This window comes from Hipposideros armiger, unplaced genomic scaffold (assembly GCF_001890085.2).
Source record: "Hipposideros armiger isolate ML-2016 unplaced genomic scaffold, ASM189008v1 scaffold_533, whole genome shotgun sequence".
Lineage (NCBI taxonomy): Eukaryota > Metazoa > Chordata > Mammalia > Chiroptera > Hipposideridae > Hipposideros > Hipposideros armiger.
The window spans coordinates 847,260-861,132 of record NW_017731883.1 but is presented as its reverse complement, the minus strand read 5'-3'; the positions used below and the strand labels follow the sequence as shown (position 1 = coordinate 861,132).

The 13,873-nt window shown below is 34.7% G+C and overlaps 1 protein-coding gene across 6 annotated transcripts in view; it reads left to right on the top strand.

Annotated features, from left to right (window-relative positions):
- Positions 1 to 13,873, top strand: part of EPB41L5 (erythrocyte membrane protein band 4.1 like 5) — a 145,429-nt gene that overhangs the window by 43,542 nt on the left and 88,014 nt on the right. For all 6 annotated transcript variants that reach the window (XR_002126891.1, XM_019668712.1, XM_019668713.1 and 3 more), the window contains exons 8-14: positions 1,212 to 1,332; positions 1,470 to 1,557; positions 2,317 to 2,405; positions 4,838 to 4,907; positions 10,821 to 10,990; positions 12,049 to 12,155; positions 13,261 to 13,288. Coding sequence is in view for 5 of the 6 variants with exons in the window: in XM_019668712.1 (XP_019524257.1) it covers positions 1,212 to 1,332; positions 1,470 to 1,557; positions 2,317 to 2,405; positions 4,838 to 4,907; positions 10,821 to 10,990; positions 12,049 to 12,155; positions 13,261 to 13,288 (673 nt within the window). In the remaining variant the exon portion in view is untranslated. The remainder of the gene's footprint in view (positions 1 to 1,211; positions 1,333 to 1,469; positions 1,558 to 2,316; positions 2,406 to 4,837; positions 4,908 to 10,820; positions 10,991 to 12,048; positions 12,156 to 13,260; positions 13,289 to 13,873) is intronic.

The window sequence follows — 13,873 nt, the reverse complement described above, 5'->3', positions numbered from 1 at the left end:
CTGTTGTTCAGCATCTTAGCTGTGGAGGGCAGTGTCACTGGCCCTCATATGTGGGATCCGAACCGGGGCCCTCTGGTGTCCCAAGCGAGTTCTTAACCATCGCGCCACTCGGCCGGCCCCACAAATTCTATTAATTCTTAAAGTCTTGAAGAGTAAATTTGAAGTGTTGCTTCCATCTTCATAAAAAGAGCTCCTTGTTTCTCATTTATGATTTTATATTTCATGAGAATAATATTTATTAGCTTTTTCTCACACTCTCAAGTTCAATTATGCCATACCATTGTTGTATATATATCCTGAATATTATTATGTAGCAGATTTGATTTGGCACTTCTTAAAGACATTGTGGTCCAGAAAAAAGAACAATTTCTTCAGCAATAAAGCAGTGTAATAATATTTTCTAAGGTTGTTGTGAAGTTAAATGATGGTATATCTGTAATACGTCCCGTGTGTAAGTAGTTGGTCAATAAATAATGTTATCACCATTTTTATGATTATCTCAAGGTAGTTCTTATGTATTTTTTTCTCTCCATAGCTAGATTTTTTTATAAAAATGGAAAAATACGAGTAAAATATTCTTTTAAAGGAAAAAATTATAAAGTATAGAAAATTAGAATGTTTCCCCTTCTTCCCCAGACCCACAGTTCAGAGATAACCACAGACAGATGAGTACATAAATGTTTGTACATTGTTCAGTTCTTTTCCTACTGCTTTCCTTCCCCCTAAATTTTAGCAATTATTCTTTGTTAGTTCTTTAGGATTAATGATCTAAATTTCCAGGGCAGAGACTGTATCTTATAGTGGTATATGATGTCATGTTCTATGCATATTAGATTCTTAAAGATGCCAGCTAATTGTTAAGGATTGATAAATATTCTTATTTATTCATTATAAGACTAAAAGGTATTTCTCCATGGAAGTCTAGAAAGAGGTTTTCAAAAGCTAAGCATTATAAGGTATGAATAAATGAAAGACTTTTAATTGGAAATACACCACCAACCACAAATATGTAGTTTGTATATATAGACAGATAAATCGTCAGTCTAAGCTAGGTTTATTTTGAGGAATGATTTGGGTATTATGACTTCCTGGTTGTTTAAGAAAGAATCTTTCTAATATTAGCAATATTTATTAATAAAATTGGTTTTGAAGAAAGACTCTTCAAATAAACTTACTAACCAAATATAACTTTGTGAAACTTATGTTTGCAGCTGAACTTGGTGACTATGATCTTGCTGAGCATAGTCCTGAACTTGTATCTGAGTTCAGGTTCATGCCCATTCAGACTGAAGAGATGGAGCTGGCTATTTTTGAGAAATGGAAGGAATACAGGTACATGACATTTGATCACACTTCCTTTAACATCACCACAATAGTGATCTCATATTTGTTTTTTTCTATTTCTATACTTGGTATAGAATTCATTTTACATATATTATTGTTTTTAAAATTATTATCTTTTATTTCAGAGGTCAGACACCAGCACAAGCTGAAACCAATTATCTGAATAAAGCCAAATGGCTAGAAATGTATGGGGTTGATATGCATGTGGTCAAGGTAAGGACTGTGTTGTGATGCTTTTAAAAAAATTTATTCCTTCAAGATTCGAGGTGACTATGGAATTTTTCAATATGAGAAAGGCCATGGAGTTTGCATGGGCTAGCAGTGGGTACTTTAGATATGTGAGTCTCACATAAACGTTGATTATAAGAAAGAAGAGAAACAACCAAAATCTCCAAAAGGTATGTCTTTTCTTTTAAGCTGTTTTTTGTTTGTTTGTTTGTTTTTAGTTTTTTTAACCACTTTTTATCCTTTCATTTCATATTCATATCATTGTATATATCATGTAAGCTGAGTATGCTCTATAAAAATTAAAATAATTTAGGAAGCAAAATTGAAAATTTGTAACTTAAAATTACTTGGTAAGCTGTGTTATAACTTGTATAGTGATTTAAGTTACATCTAGTTTAAGTAGCTGAATTTTCCTAGAAAGGCAGTTTTTTTTTTTTAATTTGTGATTTAAGTGGTGAATACAATAAGGGAAGAATGTGGAAAGAGCTTTGTAGTGGGAGCGTAACTTTTCAATAAAGACATGCTTCAACACTACAGTGTTGCTGCAAACTAAATGTATACATGAATATCCGTGAGAATGTTATTTTGGATACTGTAATTGTTAAAAACACACTGCATACTAATATTACCTGTATATAATTAATATAATTCAATGTAAAAACAGTTGCATGAAAACAGTTGCATGAAAATGTGAAACCTGTTTTATGCAAATAAAGCTAACACATTTTGCTTTCCTTAAATTAGGCTAGAGATGGAAATGACTATAGCTTGGGACTAACCCCAACAGGAGTCCTTGTTTTTGAAGGAGAGACCAAAATTGGCTTATTTTTTTGGTAAGCAGAGTTAGTGTCAAATATACCTATTGTTTTGGTTTTTTTAATGTGTAGAAAACTTTATATAACTTCATTTATATGAAGTTAGTACATAAAATAGAATTTGGAAATCAAATATTCTGAAAAGCTCATAAATGAATTGGAACTGTCTCCGGTCACACTCCTACCCATCTTTAGTTCCACTCCCCACAGGCAACTTTTAAAACTCTTCTATCCATATTTTCCATTAGTTTCAAGTTATTTCAAAATACATGTTTTATATAAATATATGTTTCTATATGTATTAAATATTCACATGGGCACTTAATTCCTGTCATATAATTATGTTACAGTTTTTTAGTATTTCTTGTTCCACAATCTTTACTCCCTACTCCTTACTGTGTAAAATATTAATACTTTTACCCTTCCTTTTAAGCTATGCTTCTCTTTCTGTGTCCCAGCTTGTATCATCCAAACTTTTAAATTGTATTTGTGTTTTACATTTACATCAAGGCTAGATATCTTGCATTTTGTGACCATAATTAAGTTCTTCAGGTTTTGTCTGGTTGGTTCTAAAAGCTGAAAATCAGGAAATAGTGTTTATATTATTGTCTGTATCAGAACTGGTACAGACTTTAGTACTGTACTGGTATTAAAATACATGTGGGCTGAAGATGACCCCTGTCTGTTGGCCCCTATGTTGTTTACTTCCACAGCGTGCCAGGGCTATTAGCTCAAAGCCCACCAGTGCCAGACTGAAATTCTTAAACATCCAGTTGCTTTACATATAGCCCAGTAAGTATATTTTTAGCCATTAAGAACCTGTCTGGTTTGCATATGCCACTGCAAACTGCTAGCCATACATAAGACAAATCTTGTAGCTATAAAAGACTGCAAACCACTACTACCCTTTAGAGCTCTCTGACCCAGAGCCTCTCCCTTTGCTACTGAATGCCATCGCCTAGACACTTAAGCCCCCTGTCTCATTCCCCTCTCTCCTGGCACTTTTCTTTCCTGCCCTCTTCACCTTCTAGGTAGTGGTCCTGTGCCAGCTGTCTCTGGATGTTCTGCTATGAAGGACTTCTCTTCTGCAGCCCTGTTCAAACAACTCAGAGATCATTGTGCAGTGCTGCTCTCTCTCTTTTTCTTTATCTATATCTATATCTATATCTATATCTATATCTATATCTATATCTATGAGTATATACACATACGTGCATAAAATCAAGTAAGTACCTTAGAAAAGGGTGTAGGAGGTAAATTATTTGAATCCTTGGATGCCTTAAAATGGTACAGCTTCTCTTATGCTTTCTTGGTAATTGAGCTGAGGATGGAATTTTTTTTAGGTTTAAAATTATTTCCCCTTAAAAAGTTGAAGATAGTATTTCATTTGTTTTTGCATCCAGGTGTCCCTGCTAGGGACTCTCAGAGAAACTTGAGGGGAATACCTTTATAATTGGTCCCTTGATGGGTGAGGGAGCTGGAGTATTCATTTACCCAGGCCTTGAGTGTTAATTCTCTGACACTTCCAGCTTGCCCTGTGGGCAGATGGAATATGCTTCATGGCCAGAAAATGCTCTAGGCAGAGAGATAAAGAAAGCATCTTTTATACCACTTCATAAGGTGGTTGTGAGAATCAATTGAATTAATACATGTAAAACACTTAGAAGAGTACCTGACACTTAGTAGGCATTATGTAAGTATTTGTTACACTTAAATAAGTGCTTGATCTTCCCCCTCCTCCACCTATTACACTTATTTACTTAGCGTTTTAGTATAGCTCTGTAAACAAGTTATGTTTTACAATTATATTTTACGTAAGTTATATTTAAAAATTAGTGAGAGTTGAATTGTTTTGACATTTACAGTTAGAAATACAGAGTTCAAATGTGGAAGGTTGTTTAGGATTTCAGTACAGGTGGGAGATAGAATTGGAAAGTGGGCCACAAAGTGAGGTTTTAAAAAACATTTTTTTAATCATGTATTTCCTCAAACCGAAATTACTGTAGAAAATAGAGTTGAAGGCCCTAATCAATAATTTGTTTTCCTTTATGCATTTTAAAAGGCTTTGTAGTCTTTCCTGTATGCATTTCCTGTGCTGCTGCTTTGACACTAGGCCTGGAGAGTCTCATACCATAGTTGGGGGCCTATGAATATACGTCTATATGGATTTCTTCATTTTTTTCCCCCTTAAACATTCGTAATGCCTGGTAAATGTGCAGCATCAATTTTGGTAGTGGTATTGCTTTTGAAATGCTATTTTTCCCTGTTATCTTAACTATTGTTTTAGATTAGAGGCTTTTTTGATGGATGGTGCAGGTTATATTTGCTCTTTTACCAGTTTTCAATTCAGAAGTTAGATGATTAATATGCTTTAAGTAACAACAAATTGTTCTTTTTTAATTTAGAGGACATTTATTTCAAATCTGGCTATTATTCTCATATTGTTACAGGCCCAAGATAACCAGGTTGGATTTTAAGAAGAATAAATTAACCCTGGTGGTAGTAGAAGATGATGATCAGGTAGGAACTGTGTTGCATTACTTACTTAGCAGTGACTATGTTATGTGGTAAGCTAAGTGCCTAAAGGTGAGGGAGAATGGTCCTTGTTGTTTTATAGAGCCACAGAGCTTAGTATAATTAATGATTTAATTAAATAATTCCCCGCTTCAGGTCACATTATCCTAAACAAATGGGTTTTCTGCCCTTAAGATTAAAGACAATATAAAATTCTATTCTTGTTTCTTCATTGATAATATATCTTATTTGTATAAAAATTGCATTTCAGTGACTTTATCCCTTTAGTACCTGATCAAAAAGATTAATAAAAAAGATCTACCTAATAATATTTTTATTTTTTTATTTTTTTAAAAAGATTTTATTGGGGAATTAGGGGAGGGGAACAGACAAGTTGCTGTCCTTTTTGTTCTTCAGTCTATTTGTGGAGGATGTCGCTTCACTGGCCCATGTTGGTATTATCATTGCGCTCTTCCCTGGTGAGGCAGATCGGTCCGCGGCCACTGGATGGCTGGCCCTTGGCAGCTCACGCCAGCTGCCGGCCACTCACGCTGGCTGCCAGCCACTCAGGGTAGCTTACAGCAGCTGATTACAGCAGGGGCTGCAGCCTACGCCGTCACCGGCGACTCATGAGAGCCCAGCTCCAGGTGGAGCTGTTGTTCACCATCTTAGCTGTAGAGGGTGCAGCGTCACTGGCCCTGATGTGGGATCTGAACTGGGGCCCTGCTGCTCAGAGCTGGCGTCCAAAGCCAGCTCTTAACCAACGCGCCACTCGGCCGGCCCCCTAATAATATTTTTAAATAAAGCCTTCTAAACTAAGGATTACCTTTTTTTCAGTTAAACTGAGTTCCTTATTGATACACATGACAATATGGGTGCATCTCAAATGCATTAAGCTAAGTGAAAGAGTACAGACTCAAAAGATGGACATTTATATGACAGTCTGGGAAAGGGAAGTCTGTGGGAATGGAGAATAGATTGTTTGGGACTAGTTGGAGTGAAGAAGCACGACTACAAAGCAAGAGCACATGGAATTTTGGGGGATCGAGAGAACTCTTCTGTATCCTGATTTTAGTGATGGTTGCTATACTCCATGCATTTGTCAAAACTCAGAATTGTGAGTAAATAAAAATAAAGTAATTTTAGTGTGTGCAAAGAAATAAATTTTTAAAATACATAAAAATATAGATATAGATAAAAGCAAATTGGGCACAATGTTATATAAATATTTTTCTTTTTTATGTAAGCATATATGTGATTAAATGATACTTGTAATGTAAATGTAAAGGCCCTCCTTCCAGAAGAATAAAATATAATTCTATGATAAGAAAACATGGTCATAATTTAATTGGTAACACTTATTCTTATTGGACCATAAAATAATTGTGAATCTTAACAATTGATGGCAGTTTAGATTTTATCTAATTCAGTGTTAGCTTCTTGGATATCTTTTTGAAGGTATTTTATACATATATACAAGCAAATGTGTATATCAGTTTCTTTTTATGAAGAAGTTAGCATGCTTATGTGTTTTCTACTTATCTTTTTTTTAAAGATTTTATTGGGGAGTTGGGGAAGGGGAACAGTGCTGGGGAATTGGGGAAAGGGGAATAGACAAGTTGCTCTCCTTTTTGTTCTTCAGTCTATTTGTGGAGGATGTCGCTTCACTGGCCCATGTTGGTATTATCATTGCGCTCTTCCCGGATGAGGCAGATCGGTCGCCGGCCTCTGGACGGCTGTTCACTGCGGCTCTTGGCAGCTCACACTGGCTGCCAGCCACACACGGTAGCTTATGGCAGCCCACTGCAGCAGGGGCTGCAGCCTGCGCCGTTGCCGGTGACTCACGGCAGCCCAGCTCCAGGTCCAGCTGTTGTTCATCATCTTAGCTGTAGAGGGCAGTGTTGCTGGCCCTGATGTGGTATCCGAACTGGGGCCCTGCTGCTCAGAGCTGGCATCCCAAGCCAGCTCTTAACCAATGCGCCACTCGGCTGGCCCTCTACTTAACTTTTTTAACTTTACATTATAACTTGGGATCTTTTTCATTTCAGTACATATAGTGCTCTTTGTTTTAATTAAAAAAAAACCCCAAAACTGCATAGTTTTCTAGTGTATGGATGTACCCTAATTTATTGAATCAATTCTCAATTAATTGACATTTATTCACTTTATAGACATTAATTTGTGCATTGGCAAGTATCTATAGGATAATTTCTTGGAGGGGGACTTGCTTTTTCAGATGGTTATGTGCATTTGTCTTGGATATAGAGAGATCCTGTCAAGTTGTACAGTTCATCTGTGTACAAACCTGTTTCCTCACAGGGTGTTATCACATTTTTATCTAAAAGGTGAAAAATGGAATTCATTATAGGTTGAATTTTTATTTGTTATTGTGATACTGAACGTCTTATCATACATTTGAGTTATTTGTATTTCCTTTTCTCCAAACTGTCTATTCATATCCTTTCCCCATTTTTTCTTTTGGGTTGTTGGACTTTTTTCTTACAGGTTTTGTCCTTTGTTGTAGAAATTGTATATTTTGTCTAATAGTTGTTTGTCTTTTAACACCGCTTATTGTGATTTTTGCCATGTATTTTAAAAAATCTACATAGGTGAATTTGTTGATCATTTATGGCTTATGGGTTTTGTGTCATAGAAAGGTTTTTTCTACTTTGAGTTTATACATTTTTCCGTTTTTTTCTGTGTGTAGTTTTTGTTGTTAAGTGTCATTGAAGTATAAACGTGTAAGTTCAGGTAAGTGCAAAAATAAATGTACAGCTTGTTGAATTTTCACATAAAAGTGTATAACCAGCACCTGGATGAAGAAATAGAATACTACCAGAATAATAGAACCTTCTTTGTGCCCCCCCACCAAGTACAGTGCCCCAAGGGTAACCACTTTCCTGACTTAACACCATAGATTAGTATTTGCTTATATTTTGAATTTAGGAAACCTGACTGAATGTTCTCTTTGTCTCTGGCTTCTTTAATTCAACATTGTACAGTATTTGTGAGCATTTGCTCTGTTGTAGCAAGTAGTTGTACAATAGTTGGCTTATTCTTATTGTTCTGTAATATTCCATTTTATGAATAGACTACACTTGTTTATTATCCTACTGTTGATAGACATTTGAATTGTTTTTAGGTTTAGTTTTGGGCTATTAAAAAGACTGCTGCTGTGAACACTAGGCTATGCATATGTTTGGTTTTTGTGGATACTGCCAGACTATTTTCCAAAGTGTTTATATAATTTTACACTCCCACCCACAGTGTATAAGAGTTTCATTTGTTCTTTTTTATTTTTTTGCTAATGTTTGGTATTCTCCTTTTCATTTTGGCCATTCTGGTAGTAGAATCATTTTTAATTTGCATTCTCCTGATGACTATGTGTATGGCATTTATATATTTATTGAATATTTGGGTAGTCTCTTTTCTGAGGTGCCTATTCAAGTCTTTTGTTCATTTTTCTATTGGATCATGTGCTTTTTTCCTCACTGAAGAAGTTCTCTGTAGATAATGGATATTAGTTCTTTGTCAAATATATGTATTGTAAGTATGTTCTTCTCCTTTGTTTGCCTTTTGTCTTCCTTAATAGTATCTTTTAGATAGAGGTTTCAATTTTAATGTAATATAGTTTATAAATTTTTTCCTTTGTGGTCAATAGTTTTTGTGTCTTAAAAGTTAAGAATCTTTGCCTTTCATGAAGAAACTACATATAGAGTTTATAAAATGTTTTTAAATGACAAAATAGTTTAAATTATAAAATATTTAAATATGCTGAAAAGTACAAAGAAATTATAAAATTAATATCCATTTCACTCATTTAGATTTAACATTTTGGTATTGTTGCTTCAGAATTATCTTTTAGAAATAGACAAATAACAGTGTATTTAATACAGCTAAGGTCTGTAACCCCCCATTTGCCCCTTCCTTCCCATAGCTGGCCACCATTCTTGGAGGGTATCATCCTCATATTTTCTCACTTTTCCCAGATATAAACACATCATAACACATGGTAGAATTGTTTTAAAAATCTACATAAATCATATATATACATATATATGTATATGTGTGTGTATACACATACCTGGTTTTTTTGCAGCTTGTTTATTTTACCTAAACAGTTGTAGCCACGGAGAGCTACTTCATTCATTTTAACCTATATATAGTATTCTGTAATATGAGTAGTGCAGTGCATTCATTCATTCATCTTTTATTCATTTATTTTTCTGTGTAGCTTTTTTTGGGGTGGGGGGGCGGGGTGAACAGTGTGTTTTTCCAGGACCCATCAGCTCCAATTCAAGTAGTTATTTCAATCTAGTTGTGGAGGGTGCAACTCAGTGGCCCATGTGGGGGTCAAACCAGCAACCTTGATGTTATGAGCTCTTCACTCTAACCAACTGAGCGAACCAGCCGCCCCCTCTATAGCTTTTAAATATACCATTATTTACCGTATTTTGCTGTGTGTAATGTGCACTTTTTTGCCCAAATTTGTGAGGGAAAAATAAGGATGCACATTATACATGGGTAGTACTAATTCTGTATCTATATAAATGTTTTAAATTATTTTATTTATGCTTATGAGTTAAAAGTGTAACTCTAGAAATCAATAATGATACCCATATGCAAAATAATACCCTGGAATGCGATAATCGGTTTTGTTGAACTATAACAAACTTGCAGTGACAAAGATTTCTTGGCCTTCTATGTGTAAATATCGTAAATTTGTTACCGGTACATATACACAAAATTTCTTGTACCTTGTATCTGTTATTGTGTTTTGTAATTATTTGTTACATAAAATTTCTAATACCACAATATGTTAAAAAATAAACTCTAAAATTCCTTTATAATACAAAAAACAAATACCTAAATGTAGGGGCGGCTGGTTAGCTCAGTTGGTTAGAGCGCGGTGCTCAAAACACCAAGGTTGCTGGTTTGACCCCCACATGGGCCACTGAGTTGCACCCTCCACAACTAGATTGAAATAACTACTTGACTTGGAGCTGATGGGTCCTGGAAAAACACACTGTTCCCCAATAAAATTTAAAAAAACAGAATAATCTTTAAAAAAAAACCCCTAAATGTAAACAAATAAAAATTTTAATTAAAAATTTAAAATGAAAGATTTTTTTCTCTGAAATTTTGGGCCAAAAAACGTGGGTGCACATTATACTTGGCAAAATACGGTACTTGATTATTTCTTTTGTTTTGGACATTTAGGTGTTTTGTTTGTTTTGTTTTTTTGCCAATTTTTACTATTATAAATGAAACTGAATACCTTCGGATATAAATTTTCATTAGAAAATCTTTTTTCCTTGAGAGACAGTATAGCTTAGTTGTTACAAATGTAGGCTCTGGAACCCAAGTGGCTAGGTTCAAATTCTGTTTTTTATACTACCTTTGTGATCTTGGGCTTAATTTCTTGAGCCTCAGTTTCCTTATCTATGAAATAGGGCTAATGATAGTATCTTTGAAGTAATTCGTGGGAGATTCTTAGGGAAGTGCCTATGAGTGTTAACTATTATAATTAGATTCCTGCGAGTATGGTTACTATGACAAAGAGTGTGGACATCTTTAAGCCTGTTGATATATATTGCCAGATCTTATATGATCCTTTAAATTATAATTATCCCAAAGTATGGCAGATAAAGCCTTGTTTTATGTATCTCTGAGAAATAAGATCACATAATTAGAGAAACCCCTCTTAGGAAAAATTTTATATTGGCTGAGAAAATGGACAGCTTGATTTCAACTCTTCCTTTTTGTATAAGTAGCTATAAAGAGTGTCAGTTTCAAGGAGCAAACTAGATGTGTTATTTGGTTTTTGGTATTGCTGTGGTTGTATTTGTAGCAGAGTTAACAGAGGGCAGGATTGTTTGACCTAATGATAAACTCTCTTTTTATCTTTTTCTTTTTCAGGGGAAAGAGCAGGAGCATACATTTGTCTTTAGACTGGATCATCCAAAAGCATGCAAACATTTATGGAAATGTGCTGTGGAGCATCACGCCTTCTTCCGCCTTCGAGGCCCTGTCCAAAAGAATTCTCAGCGATCAGGATTTATTCGATTAGGATCACGATTTAGATACAGGTTAATGTTAATAGCTGACTACAATATCTTCCATCCTTTCATAGAGGCCAGAAAATTTGGACCAACCCTTTTTTTTTTTTTTATAGATGTAGAAACTAGGGCACAGAGAAATAACGTGGCTTGCCAGTGTTTTCCATTGGCCACAATTAAAAAAAAAAGAAAAAGTGGTGTTATTAGTTGTAATTTCCAGAATAGACAGGAAAACATTATATTGGTATAATGGATTTTATATCCCTTTTGACATTTACTTTATATATCAATTAGCCCTCAATTTAAATCCATGTAACAAGAGTTTTGAGGACTCACCATCCAACAGCTGGATACCATATAGGAAAAGGTTATCCTGCACTGAGTGCAAAATTAACCTGTATAACATTTCTGGTCCTTTATAAATCTTAAGTTCCATTATTCTTACAAACAACGTGTTTGTTGGTTATAAGTTAGAAATGTTTTGATTTTCCTGAGACTAGATTATTGATTGTGAGTTTTAAGCATACCATGAGAATCAGTCAGTATGATTTAAAGAAGGGATTAATAATAACAATTAATGTGGCAAGATGATTGTGTGGGATTCATTAAGAGAGCTTTTATCTATATTAAAAGAGGGGAGGCATTTTCTTCAAAGAATTTAAATGAAAATCAAGAAGAGTGGGACAATAGTTTTAAGTATTTCTGGATATTTCTGAAAATTATATCACAATTAGAAAAAGCAACTGAAAATCTTGAGTTAATATTCACTTTTCATTGAGGAGTGTGAATGGAGAGGGGAAGGGAGTTCCATAAAAACACAGATATTCCAAGATTACTTAATATGTTCTTAGGTAATGTACATGCTTAAGGAAAAGCAATATAATTTTTGTGTTACACATTTCACACAAGCCTAAAGAGAGAAAGAATGATGTGGTAAAGAGAGACATCAAGACTATTAGTGGTCATAGTTCCCTCAGGATGGTTTTTTTAAGAAGAACCCCAGTATAGACTTTCTCTCATTTATGTATATCTGATTACTGTAGACCTTATATTCTCTTATTCCTGTTAATATGCCTCATTTATTTTAGTGGGAAAACTGAGTATCAGACCACAAAAACCAATAAAGCAAGAAGATCAACATCCTTTGAAAGAAGGCCCAGCAAACGATATTCTCGTCGGACTCTACAGATCAAAGGTGAAATGCAACCCTGTTTCAAAGGACTGTTCTTTCTTAACAGTTCATCGTGTGCTGGTATTGTTTACTTGAGAGGATGTTGTCTGAATCTTAAATTTATTCCAGTCAACTAAAGTACTCTTATTTATCAAATTTTGTTCTAGCATAATCAGCTTAATAACATAAAAGGGGAAAACTTGCCTGTATTGTTGCTGAGATTAAACTTTATGTTAATCCCAATTTAAATACTTTTTTGAGTTTGTGTTCAGTTTTTGTTCATATTACTTAATTCTGTTGAGCAACATTTTCCCTTCCCTTTTTGACTTTTCGATCTCATTCATAATAATCTTTAAAATCCCCTTAGAAACTTTAAAAAACATTGGTAAATAATGAATAAATTTAAAGTAAAAATTGTTTCATACAGTATTATAATATTAAGGATTCTGTGAAATAACAGTTTTTAAATTTAATCATCAATGTATATCATACATAGACATTTTCAAATTTATAAATGTTACTTGCTATTTAGGCTACTTTATGTCATAAAAAGCATGTTTTATTTCGACAGGTAAACTAAAACTTGTGTTTGGTTTCAAATCTAAGTTTGTATTAAAATACAGATTGAACTTTCAGTCTGTCCAATGCCAGAGTCATCACCAACTGTCCCAAAACAACCACCGTGACCTGATGTTTGGCAGTATCAGTTTTTCGAAAACTGATTTATATTCATAATTTTTGGTATGGCTATAAATTAAATAACACATAGCTATTAATGAAGCCATTTCAACTTGTGATTTTTTAAAACCCTAAGTTACCTCGTATTTTCCACTGACAATGTTTCATTGTCATTCCGCTCACTCTATGCTTGCAGATGATTTTGTCTTAAAAGAAGAGATGCATGCTTATTTTATTGTTTTATTTTAAAAATGGAAGTAATTTTTAAAATAAATATTGACTCTAATTATGTATACCCTAGAACGCTTTTGTGACATGAAGGTTTTTAAATCTATAGTTGGGAAACATGTCTTACAAAGTAGTTGGTCCACATAAGTTTTATGAATAGCGATGCAGTTTACCACGTAAAAGGAAACTAATGGGATATGTATTTTTTTTTTTATTTTATCAGCAAGTACAGCAAAACCTGAAGAACTCAGGTGGGTAATGTTTTGCAACTTAGGAATTGACATAGAATGTTTTAGAATTTATGTAGTTGCTGTCATTAATTAAACAAATATTTGTTGATGATCTACCACAAAGTGTTGTTCCTAAGCATTTGGGATATAGCAGGAAACAAATAAACACATAATGCTGATAAAGTTGACACAAAGAAAAATAAAGTACTTCAAATAAATAAAGAGGGCCGGCTGAGTGGCTTGTTGGTTTGGAGTTGTCTTGGGACGCCAGCTCTGAGCAGCAGGGCCCCGGTTTGGATCCCACATGAAGACCAGTGACACTGCCCTCTACAGTAAGATGGAGAACAACAGCTCGACCTGGAGCTGTGCTGCTGTGAGTCGCCGGCGATGGCGTAGGCTGCAGTGGGGCTGACCAGCAGTGGGCGTGAGCTTTCGTGAGCTGCTGTGAGCCACTGTGAGTGGCCATCCAATGGCCAGCAAGTGACTGCCTCACCTGGAAAGAGCATAATGACAGTACCAACATGGGCCAGTGAAGCGACGTCCTCCACAACTAGACTGAAGAACAAAATGACAGCAACTTGTCTGTTCCCCTTCCCCGATTCCCCA